At 52.2% G+C, this 18,203-nt stretch overlaps 1 protein-coding gene across 1 annotated transcript; it reads left to right on the forward strand.

The window, feature by feature from the left end:
• Positions 1–1,591: 1,591 nt before the first annotated feature.
• Positions 1,592–16,961, forward strand: Dnmt3l (DNA methyltransferase 3 like). Its single transcript, XM_045149220.1, has 12 exons — positions 1,592–1,688; positions 2,105–2,194; positions 2,361–2,405; positions 4,296–4,375; positions 4,456–4,568; positions 5,895–6,063; positions 9,044–9,134; positions 10,373–10,467; positions 11,995–12,070; positions 12,538–12,677; positions 14,518–14,603; positions 16,793–16,961. The coding sequence occupies exons 1-12, from the start codon at positions 1,592–1,594 to the stop codon at positions 16,959–16,961; spliced, it is 1,251 nt and encodes a 416-aa protein (XP_045005155.1).
• The last annotated feature ends 1,242 nt before the right edge of the window (positions 16,962–18,203 follow it).

Raw genomic sequence — 18,203 nt, forward strand, 5'->3', positions numbered from 1 at the left:
CCTCCTTCCTCTGCCTCCTGAGTACTGAGATTAAAGGTGTGTGCCACCACACCTGCTTTATTTTATATTTTTATTTTGTTGCAAGGAGAATGAGAAGGAATGGGCATGCCAGAGCCTCCTACTGCTGTAAACTAAGTCCAGAAGCATGTACCACTTAGCACCTGGCTTTATGTGGGTACTGGGTTATTGAATCCAGGCCTTCAGGCTTTGCAAGCCAATGCCTTAACTTCTCAGCCATCTTTTTAGCCCCCCAACCAGCATATACGGTGGGATTAAAGATGTGTGCCACCACGCCCGGCTTCAAAAAAAAATTTTTTTTTCAGTATTTCATGGTAGGGTCTCGCTCTAGCCCGGGCTGACCTAGAATTCATTATGTAGTCTCAGGATGGCCTTGAACTCACTTGGCGATCTTCCTACCTCTGCTTCCAGAGTGCTGGGATTAAAGGTATGCACCACCACACCCAGCTCAAAAACGTTTTTTAAAGTAATTTATCTGGAAGCAGAGAAAGACAGACGGAATGAGTGTGCCGGGCCTTTAGCCACTGCAAATGAATTCCAGACACATGTGCCGCTGTGTGTGGGTGCTGAGGAACTGAACTCAGGTCATTAGGTTTTCAAGGCAAGTGCCTTAACTGCTGAGCAGTAAAATATTTTTAGTAAAATCTCCAACTCTTACTGAAATTCTTTGCTGCTTCAATGCCACGAATCTCAAGTTTGCAAGAATTGAGGTTCCAAAAGGTCTAGGGAACCCGGGGCTGCTGGGGATGGTGCATGGAAGCTGGTCTCAGCCCCTCTCTAACTAGCCGGATAGCTTAACTCCATGCAGGGCACCCAGTCGGGCTAGCCTGCTGGGGAGGAGGGAGTTGGGCTCTCGGGATCTTCTCCACCTCTCCATTGCACCCCATGTGGCTGCAGGCCACGCCCTGTGGTCCTAAGCTGCTGCTCTTAACTTCCAGCCCAGCCTGGGACCCCTCCTCAACTCCATTCACCAGCCTTTCACCATGCCCCATGCCCTTTTGTCCCACCCCACCCCGAACCCTACCTCAGAGCGGCCTAACCCCAATCTGCGCTGAGTCCTCAGATTCCCCTCCCCCACTCCCACCTCACTCTAGGCCCCAACCCTCCTCCCACAGCTCTGTAAGCTCCGCCCCTGAATGCGCTCCCCTCCCCTGAACCCCTCTCCCACGCACCTACCCTGCCCCCCACCCTGCTCTTACCCTCCCTGCTGCCTTGAATCCCTCCCACTGGCCGGGCTTCCTAAGCGCCACCCCTGTGTGCCCCCACCCACTCTGCCCTAGCCCCCCCCCTTAGACTCCAGCACTGGGTTCTCAACTCACTTGCTTTAAGGGCTCCCTTTCTGCTCCCCCAAATTCGCTACTACCCCCTAGCTTCTTATAAGAGCCCCAAATTCCTTCGCTTAAGAGCACCTCACTCCTTCCCATCACCCCTCAGTGCATCAGGGGCTGCCCCACTCGGCCCCTGCCCAGGCTACCATACCCAGACCCTGAGGCTGCACCCCTTGGCCACCCAGCACCCCATGGACTTGCGTCTTTCTAGCATGGGTTCCTGGGAGGCATTGTCACCTAGATCCATGGCCGTCTCTTCTTTTAGAACCTGGAGCCTGGAGACTCTGAACAATTCCTGGCCTGACTCATCAGCTCACCTGGAGGAGCAGTGGCCCCAGTCCTGTGAGTTCCTCAGGCCCTGCCTCCTCACCTTCTCCTCTGGGGGGCGGGGGGCTGTCCTAGGCCTGGTCCCTGAGAAGTCCAAAGCCCGCTGTGGAGGGGCTAGGGGCTACAGTAGAAGCTGGCCTCTTTCCCTAGAGGAAATGTCCCATCTGACCCCCACATGGTAACCAGGGCTGGGTAGGCAAGGGGCACCCCCATAGGGCACTCCCCAGCCCCTCTCAAGGCAGCTACTGGCTGGAGTTCTTTCTGCCTTCCACCACTGGATAGGGCATCAGTGGGCAGGTGTCACCATCAAGGGCTGGCTGGGCAGTGTCTTGGGCACCTGACACCTGTACTGACCATGGGTGGTGGACTGTTTTCTCCTCTGGCATGTGTCCTGTGTCCCTGTGTTGTCCCTCTACGATGACCTCCCCCAGTCCTGGGCCTGAAGGCTGAGCACGCCATGGCCGGGGTCCTGGGAGACTCCAAAGAGCTGCCAACACCAGCCCCCTCCCCATCAGGAAGAGGTGAGGCCTTCCCCGGTCACCTCAGCCCTGGGTCACCTCAGCCCTGGGCCGTGTGTGGCTCTCTCATGCCATTGGGACACCCGGCAGGGACAGGTGTGCACTGGGGGGGGGGCAGGGGGGAGAGCCTTTATAACTCTGACTTAAGCCCAGTTCTTTTCTTCTCCAGATGTCATTCCACATGAAGTCATTGTGAACAAGCGAAACATAGAAGGTGAGTTTGCCTGGGACCAGACAGAAGCGCCTCACATGGCCCTGAAAGGCTTGGGCTTAACCTGGCAGCCATCCCGGAATGACAGAGATGGGGTGGGGTTCACTCACCCCTCGAGCCTTGCAGCTTTGTTTCCTGCATGCAGTTTATTTTAATTTTATTTTTTTGTTTATTCTTATTTATCTGTTTGAGAGCGACAAAGAGGCAGAGAGAGAGAGAGAGAGAGAACGGCCTCCAGCCTCTGCAAACGAACTCCAGACACATGCGCCCCCTTGTGCATCTGGCTAATGTGGGTCCTGGGGAATCAAGCCTCGAACCTGGGGTCCTTAGGCTTCACAGGCAAGCGCTTAACCGCGAAGCCATCTCCCCAGCCCCCAGTTTATTGTTTTTGATATTTACGTACTTATTCTTACTATGGTTATAGCATCCATCACCATAAGCTTGAGGGCTGGGCTCAGTGCTAGAGATCTAGCTTGCGGCAGTGCCAGGTTTGATCCCCAGCAAGTAAGGAAATAAAGGCAGGAGGGTCAGAAGTTCAAGGTCATCCTCAACTACATAGCAATTTTTGGCTTCTTTTTGAGGTAGGGTTTTGCTATAGCCCAGGCTGACCAGGAATTCACTATGTAGTCTCAGGCTGGCCTCGAGTTCACCAGCACAATCTTCCTACCTCTGTCCCCCCTCCCCCAGTGCTGGGATTAAAAGCCTGATGTACATATGATCCTGCCTCAAAGGAGAAGGAAAAAACTCAAACCCACTAAGTGTCACTCCTTTGTGGATTGAGTGATTCTGTTTTGTTTCGTTTTTAATTTGGGGGGGGTCAAGGTAGGGTCTCACTCTAGCCCAGGCTGACCTGGGATTCACTATGGAGTCTCAGGGTGGCCTCAAACCCCCAGCAATCCTCCTACCTCTGCCTCCCAAGTGCTGGAATTAAAGACGTGCGCCACCACACCCAAATAACATTTTTAATTTTTAAAAATTTATTAGAGTCAGAGAGAGATGGAGGGAGAGAGAGAGTATGTGAAAGTGAGAATGGGCGCACCAGGGCTTCCAGCCACTGCAAACGAACTACAGATGCATGCACCCCCTTGTGCATCTGGCTGGTGTGGGTCCTGGGCAATTGAACCTGGGTCCTTTGCTTTGCAGGCAAGCACCTTAACTGCTAAGCCATCCCTCCAGACCACCAGCTATTTTATTTTATTTTATTTATTTTATTTTATTTTATTTTATTTTATTTTATTTTATTTTATTTTATTTTATTTTATTTTATTTTATTTTATTTATGAGAAAGAAGCACATAGAGAATGGGTGCACCAGGGCCTCTAGCCCTGCAAACAAACTCCAGATGAACGGGTCACCTTGGGTATCTGACTTATATGAGTCCTGGAGGATCTAATGTGGGTTCTTTGGCTTTGCAGGAAAACACCTTAACTGCTAAGCCATCTCCAGCCTTGTCCCCCTTGCCCCCAGCCTTAGAATCAGCTTGTCAGGGCTTGTGGTGTTTTTAGCCTTTTTTCTTTCCTTTTTTTGGTTTTTCCAGGTAGGGTCTCACTCTAGCTCAGGCTGACCTGGAATTCACTATGTAGTCTCAGGGTGGCCTCGAACTCATGGGGATCCTCCTACCTCTGCCTCCCAGGTGCTGCGATTAAAGGATTGCGCCACCACACCTGGCTTCTTTTTTCTTTTTCTTTTTGGTTTTTCATGGTAGGGTCTCACGTCCAGCTGGGTTTTTGAAAGGGTCTACCACTCCATTTGCTCTTTGGATAACGTTAAGTTGTCCTTCTGGTCTGATCATGACCATGAGACATCCATCCTTCCAACCTTCCCTTCAACCTTGTGGTCTTCCGTGTGTTACAGCCTGGAGCGCTAAAGCCCCTGTCTCTCTGCTCTCTTTAGACTTCTGTCTCTGCTGTGGCAGTAGGCAGGTGTACACGCAACACCCCTTGTTTGAGGGGGGACTGTGCATCCCCTGCAAGGTAAGCAAGCAGGGAGGAAGAGGGGGCTCCCCAAGCTCCTCAGGGTAGGTCACGCGTAACTGGCCCTTCTCCCGTCCCAGGACCGGTTCCTGGGGTCTCTCTTCCTGTACGACGATGACGGCTACCAGCGCTACTGCACCGTCTGCTGCTCCGGGGACACGCTGCTCATCTGCGAGGACATCGACTGCACCAGGTGAGGCCTCATCCTGCTGCTGCTTCCGCTTCCCAGGACCATCGCCCCGGCCACCTCTCCCGTTCCCTTTCTGGAAACCTTTTCTTCTTTTTTTTTTTTATATATTTTTTAATTTTTTATTTATTTATTTGAGAGCGACAGACACAGAGAGAAAGACAGATAGAGGGAGAGAGAGGGAATGGGCGCGCCAGGGCTTCCAGCCTCTGCAAACGAACTCCAGACGCGTGCGCCCCCTTGTGCATCTGGCTAACGTGGGACCTGGGGAACCGAGCCTCGAACCGGGGTCCTTAGGCTTCACAGGCAAGTGCTTAACCGCTAAGCCATCTCTCCAGCCCAATCTTTTCTTCTTATTGCTTGTTGGGTCTCCCTCTAGCCCAGGCTGACCTGGAATTCACTATGGAGTCTCCGGGTGGCCTCTGAACTCACGGCGACCCTCCTACCTCTGCCCCCCATGTGCTGGGATTAAAGGTGTAGGCCACCATGCCCCACTTGGAAACCTTTTTTTTTTTTTTAATTATTTATTTATTTATTTATTTGAGAGCGACAGACACAGAGAGAAAGACAGATAGAGGGAGAGAGAGAGAATGGGCGCGCCAGGGCCTCCAGCCACTGCAAACGAACTTCAGACGCGTGCGCCCCCTTGTGCATCTGGCTAACGTGGGACCTGGGGAACCGAGCCTCGAACCGGGGTCCTTAGGCTTCACAGGCAAGCGCTTAACCGCTAAGCCATCTCTCCAGCCACCCCCCTTTTTTTTTTTGTTGTTGTTGTTGTTTTGTTTTCCAGGTAGGGTCTCCCTCTAGCCCAGGCTGACCTGGAATTCATTAGGTAGTCTCAGAGTGGCCTTGAACTCATGCCTCCCAAGTATTGGGATTAAAGGCATATGTCACCATTTTGGAAACCTTTTAGACTTGAGTATGTGATGCCTTCTTTTAGTAGAATAGCCAAGATGTGGCTGCTCCCTCTGTCTTTATGTAGCAGAGGGTGGGCACCTGCACCCCGTCCTGGGGTGGTGACTCATGGGCGTGCTTACCCTCGGGCATTATTAATTGCCAACACGAGGCTCTGTCTGTGGCTCTCTACCCTGTGCCACTCTAGCCAGTCTCATGTCTCAAAGTCTTTACTCCCCAGCTAGCTGCCCCTGGGTGTTTATTTTCTTTTTTCGAGGGAGGGTCTCACTGTAGCCCAGGCTGACTTGGAATTCACTATATAGTCTCAGGGTGGCCTCAAACTCAGCGATCCTCCTACCTCCCTGTGCTCTGCCTCCCGAGTGCTGGGATGAAAGGCCTGCCACCACGCCCGGCATGGTCGTTTGGTTTTGACTGTAGGTGCTATTGCTTTGAGTGTATGGATATCCTGGTGGGCCCCGGGACCTCGGAGAGAATCCACGCTATGGATTACTGGGCCTGCTTCCTGTGCCTGCCCTTCGCCCGCAACGGGCTGCTGCTGAGACGGAGGAAGTGGCGCCAGCAGCTGAAGGACTTCCAGCTGAAGGAGGCGGTAAGGAGCGCCCGGCTTCCCGTGGCCGCCAGCTGGGGACAGTCCAGTCAGGGACTGCGCGGTTTCAACTTCTAAAACTGGGTGTACGTGGGCTGGAGAGATGGTCAGTGGTTAAGACCGTGGTTTGATTTCCCGGTGTCCACGAAACTCAGATGCACCAGGGGTCGCATGCATTTGGAGTTCATTTGCAGTGGCTATAGGCCCTGGTGCACCCATTCTCTCTCTCTCAAATAAACAAAGAAAAAATTTAAAAATCTGTCTGTGCACGTGGCACAAAGGGCATGTGGAGATCAGGGAACAAACCTGTCAGTCCTCTCTACCCTTTTTATTTTTTTACTCTATTTTTTGAGGTAGGGTTTCGCTCTAGCCCAGGCTGACCTGCAATTTGCCATGTGTACCATCAGGGTAGCCTCGAACTCACAGTACTCCTTCTACCACTGCCTCCTGGAGTACTGGGATTAAAGGCGTGCGCCACCATGCCCGGCCTCCACCTACTTTTGAGACAGTGTCTCTTCTTTTTGTCCCTGGAAAGATCAGTCTAGCTGATCTGTGAGCTTCTGGATTCCCTGGCTGTCTCCCATTGTCATAGGTGCTTTGGGACTGCAGATGAATGTGCCTTTTTTGTCCAGCTTTATATGAGTTGAGGGGAATCCAACTGTGGTCCACAGGCTGACAGCAAGCATTGGTCGCTTTAAAGCCCCTGAGGCTGATGTTTTTTTTTTTTTTTTGGTTTTTGTTTTTTTGGTTTCCGAGGTAGGGTCTCACTCTAGCTCAGGTTGACCTGGAATTAACTATGTAGTCTCAGGGTGGCCTCGAACTCACAACGATCCCCCTACTTCTGCCTCCCAAGTGCTGGGAGTAAAGGTGTGCACCCCCATGCCTGGCTAGGCTGAGGTTTTTGACCAGCTCCCTATTTTCCTCTTGGGGCGCAGACATCTGGCTGACTTGTGTCTGGGAAGTTGTAGCATGGTGATTTCGTTTCTTACAAGCCTGGGAATGGTGGTGTTCACAGGTACCGGGGGTCCAGGATACTGCCTGGTGAGAGTTCAGCCGGCCTCTGCGTCCAGCACGTGGGTTAATAGTGGCTGGCAGGTAGCCAACACGAGCAGTAACGCCCGTGCAGCCAGGGTTGCTGGCCCAGATGTGGAACCTCGGGCATGAAACCCGCATAGCTGGGTGAAACCAGGCAGGGACTGGGTGCTCAGTAAGGGTGGAGAAGACTGAGCAGTGTCCACAAAAGATAGCCCCTGGGCCTAAGCAGGAACCTGTGAATGCAGTCTGGTTTGAAGCAGGATCTTTGCAGGTGAAACTTATTTGAGGCCTCAAGGTGAGAGCACTCTGGATTGAGGGTTTTTTAAGATAATTGTTTTTAATTATTTATTTGAGATGGGGCGGCGGGGGGCCGGGGAGAGAATGGGCATGCCAGGGCCTCTAGCCACAGCAAATGAACTCCAGACATATGTACCATCATGGGCATCTTGCTCATGTGGGACCTGGAGTATCAAACCTGGGTCCTTAGGCTTTGCAGGCATGCGCCTTAACTACTAAGCCATCTCTCCAGCCCTGGATTGAGTTTTGCATTATGCAATGGTACTGTCCTGGTAGGAGAAAGGAGGGGGAGTTTGGGAGATGTCATACATAGGAAGTCCAGGAGGAAACAGGCAGAGGTCTCACTGTGTGTTTAAATAAGCCACGTGCTTTGAGGGTTATTACAGCCCTGGAACTTGAATTTGGGAGAGATCTGAACAGATTCCCTCGCTTTCAAAGGCAGCTGGCCATGTCACTGTGATTTTAGACTTTGGGAAGCTGGCCTGTGAGTATAGACTTCTTTTTCTTTTGTTTTGTTTTGAGGTAGGGTCTTACTCTAGTCAAGGCTGACCTGGAATTCACTATGTAGTGGCCTCCAGCAATCCTACCTCTGCGTCCCAAGTGCTGGGACCAAAGGCTAAAGGTGTGTGCCACCAAGCCCGGTGATAGCAGGTTTTGAAAAAGGCAGGAATGTGCCTTACAGAGCCTCCTTCTCAGTACTTTTAGGGGGCAGAGACCTTTCCTTCTGCAGTGTCAGGAACCTCTGTGCTTCAAGACTGCAAGAAGAATTTCACATCAAGTAAACCAAGTGACATTTATGGTGGCTTGATGCCAGCCATGGGAAGGGCAAGCAAGGCATGGCTCTGGAGCCAGGGAGGTGAGGCACAGAGGCTCTGTTCCTTCAGAGTGAGGCAGAAAGGACATCCGGACAAGGGTGGGTCCCCACCAGGCCTTCTTTCCTCACTGTCCCAGGAGGGCCATGGCCGCCTGGTATCCACCGGAGCATTCAAGGCAGAATTGGTTGAGCCCTGGGAGCTTGGACAACTCCCTTTCCCCGGCTCTCTTGCCTTTTACCACCCTCTCTGCCACCACTTGCCTGCAGGCTGCCTGTGCCGGGACCCATCTCACCTGTACGCAGCAGCCCCCACTCCACCCCACTCAGACTGCTCTGAGGGCTCTGCTCAGCCCGGCCTCAGCCCGTGGACCAGGTGTTTAGATCTCTCCGTGCTGTGTTCCCGGTGTGGTCCTCCAGTCATAGCAGACCACTGGCAGCGCATCCCTGGCCTGGGAAACACCCAACACTGGCTTTGGGTGTTCCCATTGCCGAGGGGTGGGCAGGTGCTGGGGTGGGTGGCTTTGCCAACGCTAGGTCCCCCCCCGTCTATAGGGCAAGACTTGGAGCCAAAGGTCTGTAAAGCTATCTTCCTGCCGCTAGAGATGCGTGGGCTGGAGCAAGAGAACCACACCTTGGGAGTGGTGGAGTTGCTCGTCATGGAGGGGTGTGGGCAGCCGGGCCTTGGGCAAGTAAATCCCAGCTGTGTCTGGATCCAGAGAGGGACTGCAGCGCCAGGAACGACTTTTCAACTCATGAGGTCCATCTAAAAAGCCAGAAAAAATATTCTTCCTCTTCCCTACTCTCCCCTCCTGCCTTCTCCCTTTTCCTTTATAGAAACCAGGATCTCTGGAAGTCTTCAAAACAGTGCCTGCATGGAAGAGAGAGCCAATACGGGTGCTTTCCCTTTTTGGGGATATTAGGAAAGGTGAGTGAAAGGTGTGCGAAGATGGATCGACAGTTACAGTTAAGAGCACTTACTGTTTAAGCATGAGGGTCTTTCAAAGAGGGCAGGGGTTCTAGGTTGAGGGAGAGAAGCGCGTGTGATAAGTGGACACTTGGTGCTGTCTCCTGCACACGTGGGACCAGCACATCTGCACCCACCACCCCACCCCACACACAAGTGAGGTCACTGATGTCCAGACTCACTCAAGATGGTCAGAAGAGAAGCTGGAAGTCTCTGGGTGGCCAGGTGTTGCTGGGCTTCTGGGATTGGGAAGGGACATCCAAGGACCTTCCTCAGAGTCTGAGCTGAGAAGACCCAGCGCCCTTGGCAGGAGCCTGGCAGCTAGAGGAATGGGGACACAGGCCAGAGGAGGAGGGCAGTGAGGGTGGAAGATGGTAGTGGACTGGACACCTTCTGCAACAGAAGAAAGTGGGACTGGGGGAAGGGGCTGGGAAAGCAAGCCAGCGGCGGCGGGGGCGGGGGAGGAGGATGTGGCCAGTAGGAAGTCCTACTGGCAAAGATGTAGCCCTGCCCCAAGGACCCCTCCTATAGGAGCCCCACTCCCCACCACCTGAATCTCCCCCAGCCTAAGGTCCTGCCGCTTGGCACACAGAAGCCCTGGGGTCTCTCTGGTCTTGACTGAACCTGTCCCATTGGGAGCATGAGGCATGAGCTTGTGATGGCATCACTCTGCGCAGGCTTAGCTTACCCAAGCCCTCTAGAAACCCCACCTGCTCTGAGGGCCACATCATGAATGCACTTATATCAATACTGCCATAGGGCTAGAGAGATGGCTTAGCTGTTCAGCGCTTGCCTGTGAACGACCCCGGTTGGAGGCTCGATTCCCCAGGACCCACGTAAGCCAGATGCACAAGGTGACACGTAGTTCGTAGTTTGCAGTGGCTGGAGGTGTGCCCATTCTCTCTCTCTCCCTCCCTTTTTCTCTGTCACTTTCAAGTAAATAAAATAAAATAAATCTTAGATAGTACCATAACCCAGCTTTTCTACTAAGCTAGCAAGTGACAGCATAATCTAGGAATACCTACAAAATTGCTTAATTTTTCCCCCCCCCACAAATCAGGACAACGCTTGGGACAACAGTCCTCACCCTAGAGCCTCTCATCGAACCTGAAGCTGCTCCCGGCGACAGGAAAGCTCGCAGCAGCCATGGCTGGGGCAAACTCACAGCCTCTCTGTTCCCTTCTTGTGTGTCCCTCCAGAGCTAACGAGCTTGGGCTTTTTGGAAAGTGGTTCCGGATCCGAGGAAGGAAAACTGAAGTACCTGGATGATGTCACAGATGTCGTGCGGAGAGACGTGAGTGCAGAGGGTGGGGCTCTATGGGAGGCCCCAGATTCTTGCAGTGGGTGGCTTGGGAAGGGGGAGGGGCAGCAGCAGGGAGGGGGACACAGGCACTCTGTCTGCAGGCCGGCGTAGGGCCCTGGCTCCAATAACTGCTGTGTTCTACAGAGGGAGGCGGAAGCGGCACATGGTCCCTGAATAGCAGTTTAGGCCAGAGCTGGTCAGTGAGCCAGGCATATTGAAGTCCAGTTGGCTGATTTCTCTTATCTTTGATGGGGTGGTGCAGCCTGTGTGTTGGGGGGGCCTCAAAGTTGCCAAGTTTCGAACTCAACCTCTGGAAGCATATTTAAAAACTGTGGTAACTGGGCTGGAGAGATGGCTTAGTGGTTAAGCGCTTGCCTGTGAAGCCTAAGGACCTAGGTTCGAGGCTCGAGTCCCCAGGACCCACATTAGCCAGATGCACAAAGGGGCACATAAATCTGGAGTTTGCAGTGGCTGGAGGCCCTGGCATGTCCTCTCTCTCTGCCTCTTCCTCTCTCTGTTGCTCTCAAATAAATAAATAAAAATAAACTAAAAAACATTTTTAAGTGTGTTTAAAAAACCTGTGGTAACTAAGGTGGTCCTGTGATGGGACTCTTCTGCAGTAGCTAACCACTAGGCAGTAGCTAGTGGTTGTTAATAGGGCATGCAGAGCATGTTGGGGTGCTGGACTTTGATCCTGTCCCATTTTTCTTTCTGTCTTTTTTTTTTTTTTTGAGGTAGGGTCTGACCTGGCATTCACTATGTAGTCTCAGGGTGGATTTGAACTCCTACCTCTGCCTCCAAGTGCTGGGACTAAAGGCATGTGCCACCACACCCAGCCCCTTCCAGCAGCGCATGTGGGGCCAAGTGGAGGGCAGCAAGAGTCACAAGGGGCTGGGACCCAGTTCAGGAGCGAGCCTGTTGAAGTGGGGGAGGTCTGAGGAAGTAATGGTGCATTGTGGATTGGGGAGTCCCGTGCTTGGACATCTTGTGAATGCACAGAGCCAAAGGCCAGAGTAGCGTTTGTTGAATCCGAGGCTCCGCCGTCCTGTCTCTAAAGTGGCTTTGGGACCTCTTACATAGCAGCTAGGAGGCTCCCTGTCTGCTCAGGCAGGCCAGGGCTGACTGTTGCATTGACTTCCTGCTTGGCCAGCCAGTCAGTGACCCCAGCTGGTGACCAGTATTAAGTGGCAGCTGTTTATGCCCAACAGGGAGCCTCCAATCCTATGGTCTGCTCCCAGCTGCTGGCTGTAGACACGACCAGCACTTTCCCAGAAGGCACACGCCATCCCTTAGATGGGTTGCGAGTGTGCACACAGTCTCTTCACAGGGCCTTTGTGCCCTTCTCAGACCGCAGCCGCCTGGGCTTGTCCTTGGGGCCAGCAGTTGCTGGACCCTGCAGCCTGGGATTCTGCCTGGGTCGCCCCATCATGCAGGCGCCTCTGGCGTTAGTGCTGGTCACCAGAAGGAAGCACGTGGCCACCACCTTTCCTGAAAATAACTGTGTGTTGTGTCCCCTAGGTGGGCAAATGGGGCCCTTTCGACCTCATGTATGGCTCCACACAGCCCCGAAGCCACTCCTGCCACAATTGCCCTGGTAAGTTTTAAGGAATGTGGGTCACCTCCATCCATTAAGGACGCTTGTCCCTTTTGTCTCCCCATCCCCTCATTCCTCCCTGCATTATAAAGCCTTCCTTGGGCTGGAGAGAGAGATGGCTTAGCAGTTAAGGTGCCTGCCTGCAAAGCCAAAGGACTCATGTTCGATTCCCCAGTAGCCATGTATGTAAAGCCCAGATGCACAAGGTGGTGCATGTGTCTGGAGTTTTCAGTGCCTTAGAAAGGCCCTGGTGCGCCCATTCTATCTATCTGCCTCTTTCTTCCTCTCACTCTCAAAAGTAAATAAAATTATTCCATTTAAAAAACAACTCCAAAAAAAACACAACTCCTTCAGTTTAGTGAGGAGTGGTGGACTTATGCTGAAGTACTAGTCACTCACAAAGGGGTCTTTGTCCTTTTGCCCGTGCCTTCACCCCCTGAATGCCTGGTCTTCATCCCTTGCGACAGCGTGGTACATGTACCAGTTCCACCGCATCCTGCAGTACGCACAGCCAAACTCGAAGAGCCAGCAGCCTTTCTTCTGGATGTTTGCAGACAACCTACTGCTGAGCGACGAGGACGTGCGCACAGCGAACCGCTTCTTCGAGGTGTGTGCGCGGAGCGGCCCCCTCTGCGGGCAGGGCTTGGGCTCCCGCTCCTGAGCCCACTACTCAGGTTTGCCCAGGGCCGCAGGGACACCAGAATACCAACCCTCCAGGGATAAGCTTGAAGGTCAACCCCAGTGTGGGAATGCCCACGAGTACCTCAACTGCACTCCACTTAGGAATGGGAGCTCAAGCCCAGGGTGGTGTCATCACTCAAAGGACTGAGCAGGTTTCAGGGTGCGCATGTGGTGTGGGGTGAGAGGCTCAATGTCCTGTAACCCTCCAGCTGGTCTCAGGATGTGCCTTGATCTCTCCCGTTGGTTCTGGTTCCATTGTCTCCCGGAGGGCTTATCTGCTTTCCCTCTGATGATGATCAATCATCTTGCTACTTTGAATATATACGCATCGATTTTTTTTTTTTTTTTTTTGAGGTAGGGTCTCACTCTAGCCCAGGCTGATCTGGAATTCACTATGTAGTCTCAGGCTGGCCTTGAACTCTCAGCAACGTTCTCTCTGGCTCCTGCTTTTCATGTTTCCAGATTCTCCTAGTCTGTAGATTCTGTTTTGAATATCGCAATAGAACTATTTCACCAGGTTTTCTCTCTCTCTTCTTTTGGTGTCTTGTTCTAACCCAGTCTGACCTGGAATTCAGTGTAGTGTGAGGTTGACCACAAACTCATGGTGATCCTCCTACCTCAGCCTAGTTTTTTGAGGTAGGGTTTCACTTTGGTCCAGGCTGACCTGGAATTCACTATGTAGTCTCACGGTGATCCTTCTACCTCTGCCTCCAAAGTTCTGGGATTAAAGGCATGTGTCACCACACCCAGCTTAGATTTTTTTTTTTTTTTTTGAGACAGATAGGGAGAGAGAGACAGAGAGAGAATGGGTGTGTCAGGGCCTCCATCCACATGCACCACTATGTGCATCTGGCTTACATGGGACCTGGAGACTCGAAACTGGATACTTAGGCTTCATAGGCATGCACCTTAACCACTAAGCCATCTCTCACAGCACTCTTTCTTTTTAAAAAATATTTATTTACAAGCAGAGAATGGACATGCCAGGACCTCTAGCCACTCTACTATGTGCGTCTGGCTTTATGTGGGTACTGGAGAATTGAATCTGGGTTATTAGGCTTTACAGGCAAGTGCCTTAAAACTATTGACCTTGCTCTCCAGCCTGATTTTCTTCTCTTGGGTTTTCAAGGCAGGGTCTCCCTTTATCCTAGGCTGACCTGGAATTCACTTATGTAGTCTCAGGCTGACCTGAACTCCTTCTACCTCTGCCTCCGGCACGCTTGGGTTAAAGGCGTGCCGCACCACACCTGGTGTGTGTGTGCATGAGAGAGAGACTGGGGTGGGGAGGGAAGAGCATATGGGCCCAGCAGGTCTTTTTTTTTTTTTTAATATATTTTATTTATCTGAGAGTGGAAAAGGCAGAGAGAGAGAGAGAGAATGGATGCACCAAGGCCTACAGCCTCTGTAAATGAACCCCACGTACATGCGCCCTCTTGTGCATCTGGCTTACATGGGTCCTGGGGAATCGAACCGGGATCCTTTGACTTTGCAGGCAAACACCTTAACTGCTAAGCCATTTCTCCAGCCCCCCTCCAGGTCTTTGACCATTGCAAATGAACAAATCCAGGCCAGAAGGCTTTGTAAGCAAGCATCTTTAACCTCTGAGTCATCTCCCCAGCTCCCTTCAGCTATAAAAAAAAAAAAGGGTTAAGTATGTAAGCAGTGCCACTTAGGAGGTTTGAGCAGCTTAGGTGGTTTGTGTCGGCCCCTTGGGGAAGAGGAAGAGGTTGAATCTGACGTGATGACTCACAGCCCCTCTCCCACAGATGCAGTTTGTGATCCTGCAGGATGTCTGTGACAGAGTCCCTCAGAACGCCGTGCGAGTGTGGAGCAACATCCCAGCACTGAGGAGGTAGCTCTTTGGGGCTGGGGAGCAGGAAGTCTTGGGTTCATTGAGAGACAGGGAAAAAAAAAGAACTTTCTAGTAAAGCCAGGCCTGTGAAACCCTGTTCCCTGCCCAGCTGTGCTGGTCACTGAGGCCCTGGCCAGTGGAAGGTGCCCCTCACCCCGGTGCCTCCTGCCTGATCTTGCTTTAGGACTGCACGGGGCTTCCCTCATCCTGAGAAAGAAAAATGCCTGGTAACCGTTCACAGGCCGCATTCTCACACACGACTACGCACGCCTAGGACCCCTGGTTTCCTGAAGTCCCTCGGGCACGCCCATACTCACACGCACAATTGCTGGGCTCATATGCTGTGCTCATTCACACGCTAACACACGACTCAGGAGAACAATCACACACACCATCCCAGCACACATGTGTCCTGCACACAGACAAGCTTGAAAGTTCAACCAGCTCGGACTGCATTTTCTCATACTGCTAAGTCATGTCTTCTGCTCCCGGGTGAGTTTCTGGAAACTTCTTCCCACTCACCTCCCCCAATCCCAGCATTCTTCAGGCTCCCAGCCACTGTGCAGACCCATGGCCTGCTCTTAGTGGGTTCTCTTACCTGGTCTCCACCCCGCTATTCAGTTGTTGGGGTTTGGGGGGCTACGTTTACAAGCATCTGTCTGTGGGATCCAGAAGGCACCTGTGTCTCACCTGTCTCTTTCCCAAGAGCACTGGCCCTGCAGGAGTTGAGGTCAGGACACTGAGGCTCAGCGCCATTTGAAAGGGGCGTCAGGCTCCACCCTGGTCTGGGAGCAGACACTGTAACATGGGGGCGGCCTGTTCAATAGCAGGACAATACGCTTTAGGAGTGATTACACACAGGCCCAGCTGTGCGGCTAGGAAAACGGCACCTGCCCTACCTAGAGCCAAACCACTAGGGCTGCCAGTGGTCTGGGACAGCGGGGGGGCAACTGGGCCTCAACCATGCCCCATCCCTCAGGGCCCTGAGTGCTCAGTATAGGTGTCTGGCTCATGAAAGGAGCTGAACACTGCCTTCAAGGCTCAGGGTGATTTCAGTGAGATGAGACACCCACTGGAGTAGAATTTTTTTTTAAGTATATATATTTTTTTATTTGAGAGAGATAAAGAGGCACAGAGAAAGAGAGAACAGGTGTGCCAGGGCCTCCAGCCACTGCAAACAAACTCCAGATGTGATGCGGGCATCCCCTTGTGCATCTGGCTTACATGGGTCCTGGAGAGTCGAACCGGGATCCTTTGGCTTTATAGGCAAATGCCTTAACTGCTAAGCTATCTATCTCTCCAGCCCAGAAATATATTTTTTATTTTAATTTCATTTAATTTATTTGCAAGCAGAGATATAGAGAGAAGAGAGACAGACCAGACCTTCTAGCTACTGCAAACGAACTGCAGGCAACTGCCTTAATTAACCACTAAGCCATCACTCCTGCCCAGAATTTTTTAAAAAAGTTTTTCCAGGTTAGGGTCTTGCTCTAGCCCAGGCTGACTTGGAGTTTAATATGTAGTCTCAGGATACCTTAAACTCGTGGCAATCTTACTACATCTGCCTTCTGAGTGCTGGAATTAAAGGCGTGCGCCACCATGCCCAGCTAGAAATCATTTTTGCCAAGTACACATTAGCCTCCAGATGGCCACTGTCTTCCTTGGGACCGTGAATGGAGATGACGGGTATGGAGCCAGTGTGAGGGCACTGCGTCTGGCGCCTCATTAATAGCATTCTCCAAGTTGGCACCCAGAAGGGGGCAATGGGTGCCACATCTTCAAACTTGCGTGGCCCCCTGTCTTCTCCTTACCCTCCTGTCCCCTGCTGAGCGACCTAAGTGCCAGCTGGTCTTTGCTACGCCGGGATGCATGGGAACACTAAGGATCTGACTGGCCTTTCCCCCTGGGATCCTGCCCTTGCTCCATCCTGATGGCTAACTTGTGGCTCCTGGCCTCCTCCTTTGCACAGAAAAGGGGGGGACACACTGGCATGGGCCAAAGGTCCAGACTTTGGGGACTCTGCCTGTCCCTTTCCACCAGCTCCTTCCCCTGTTGTTGGAGGACCAGGGCTGCCTTGTCCGAAGCTGGTGGGGCCTCCCAAGGGCGCTGATGCTAGAAGCCCCAGGCAGCCCTGCACCAGACTGCCTCCAGCCCACTGCTATCTGTTAACCAGTGACTCTTTTTGGCAGCCGACACATGGCCCTGACACCTGAGGAGGAAGAGTCCCTGAAGGCCCAAGTCAAGGCGAAGGCCAAGCTGGCTGTGCAGGGCCCGCCCTCACTGGTGAAGAACTGCTTCCTCCCACTAAGAGAGTATTTCAAGTACTTTTCTGAGAACTCGCTTCCTCCTTACCCATGAGAAGTGACGCCAGGGAGAAGTCTTTCCTTGAGCCAAGAGGGCTTCCCTTGTATGATGGAACTTTCCTTGCAGATGAGTCTGTTTGTTTTGGGGTTGTTCCCATTAAGGCACATCTTCTGTTTGATTCTCAAGACTGGGGTCCCACCCCCTGTCTTGCTCACTGGTAGGGGGCTGGGTGACACTGCTGCTGTGTGGACAAGGTCCTTATCATCGCATGTGATGTACTTCCCAAAAATGTGTGTGTCCCTGTTAAATTTAAAATATAGAAGTTTTGGTGCTGTGAGAATGGTCAGTGACATTTCTGTAGGCGCCACCACGCCCTGATGTGCATCACCAACACTGCTACATAAAACATCCCAGATCCTTGCAGAGTACGGGGTTACACGTGGTGTGACTTCCTGGTTCTCCTAATGCAAAGGGAACTGTCCGGAAGTGGGTTCCAGATTAGCCCTCTGCAGTGAGGGTAAATAGGCCCATAAATGAGGAGGGCCAACTTCACACCACATCAGCAGAACCCCTTAGTCTCTCTCTCTCTCTAGCCTAGGCTGACCCTATGTAATCTAAGGCTGGCCTCCAACTCACACAGCAGGCCCCTACCTCCGCTTTCTCAATGCAACTGCCTTTGGGGCTGGAGGGATGGCTTAGAGGTTAGGGCATTTGTCTGCAAAGTCAAAAGACCCAGGTTCAATTTCCCAGGACTCACATTAGCCAGAAGCACACGGGGGGATGCATGCGTCTGGATTTGTCAGCAGTGGCTGGAGGCCTTGGTGCAATTCTCTATCAAATAAATAAAATATTTTAAAATACACATTTTGGGAGTTGTTATTTTTTATTTTTATTAGAGATAAAAGAGAGAGACCGGGTATGCCAGGGCCTCCAGCCACTGCAAATGAATTACAGAAACAGGTGCCACTTTGTGTATCTGGGACCTGGAGAATCAAACCTGGGTCTTCAGGCTTCACAGGCAAGTGCCTTAACGGCTAAGCCATCTCTCCAGCCCTGCTGGGACTTTGTGTGTGTGTGTGTGGTCTCTGCAGTGCTTTGTGGAAGGAAGCTGGGGTTAAAATTAGACCTGTGGATGGTCTTTAAAAGCACCGTGAAGTAGAAGAGGACCCATCTCTGAATCAGCAGACACCTTCGAGGGGCAATCCTGGACTCTGGTGCCAAGGACTAATTCAGTAAGATCTTAGGTATATATGGGACCCTCCTGGTGAGCCAGCTACTGCCCACCCAGATGACCGG

This window comes from Jaculus jaculus, chromosome 5 (genome assembly GCF_020740685.1).
Source record: "Jaculus jaculus isolate mJacJac1 chromosome 5, mJacJac1.mat.Y.cur, whole genome shotgun sequence".
NCBI lineage: Eukaryota > Metazoa > Chordata > Mammalia > Rodentia > Dipodidae > Jaculus > Jaculus jaculus.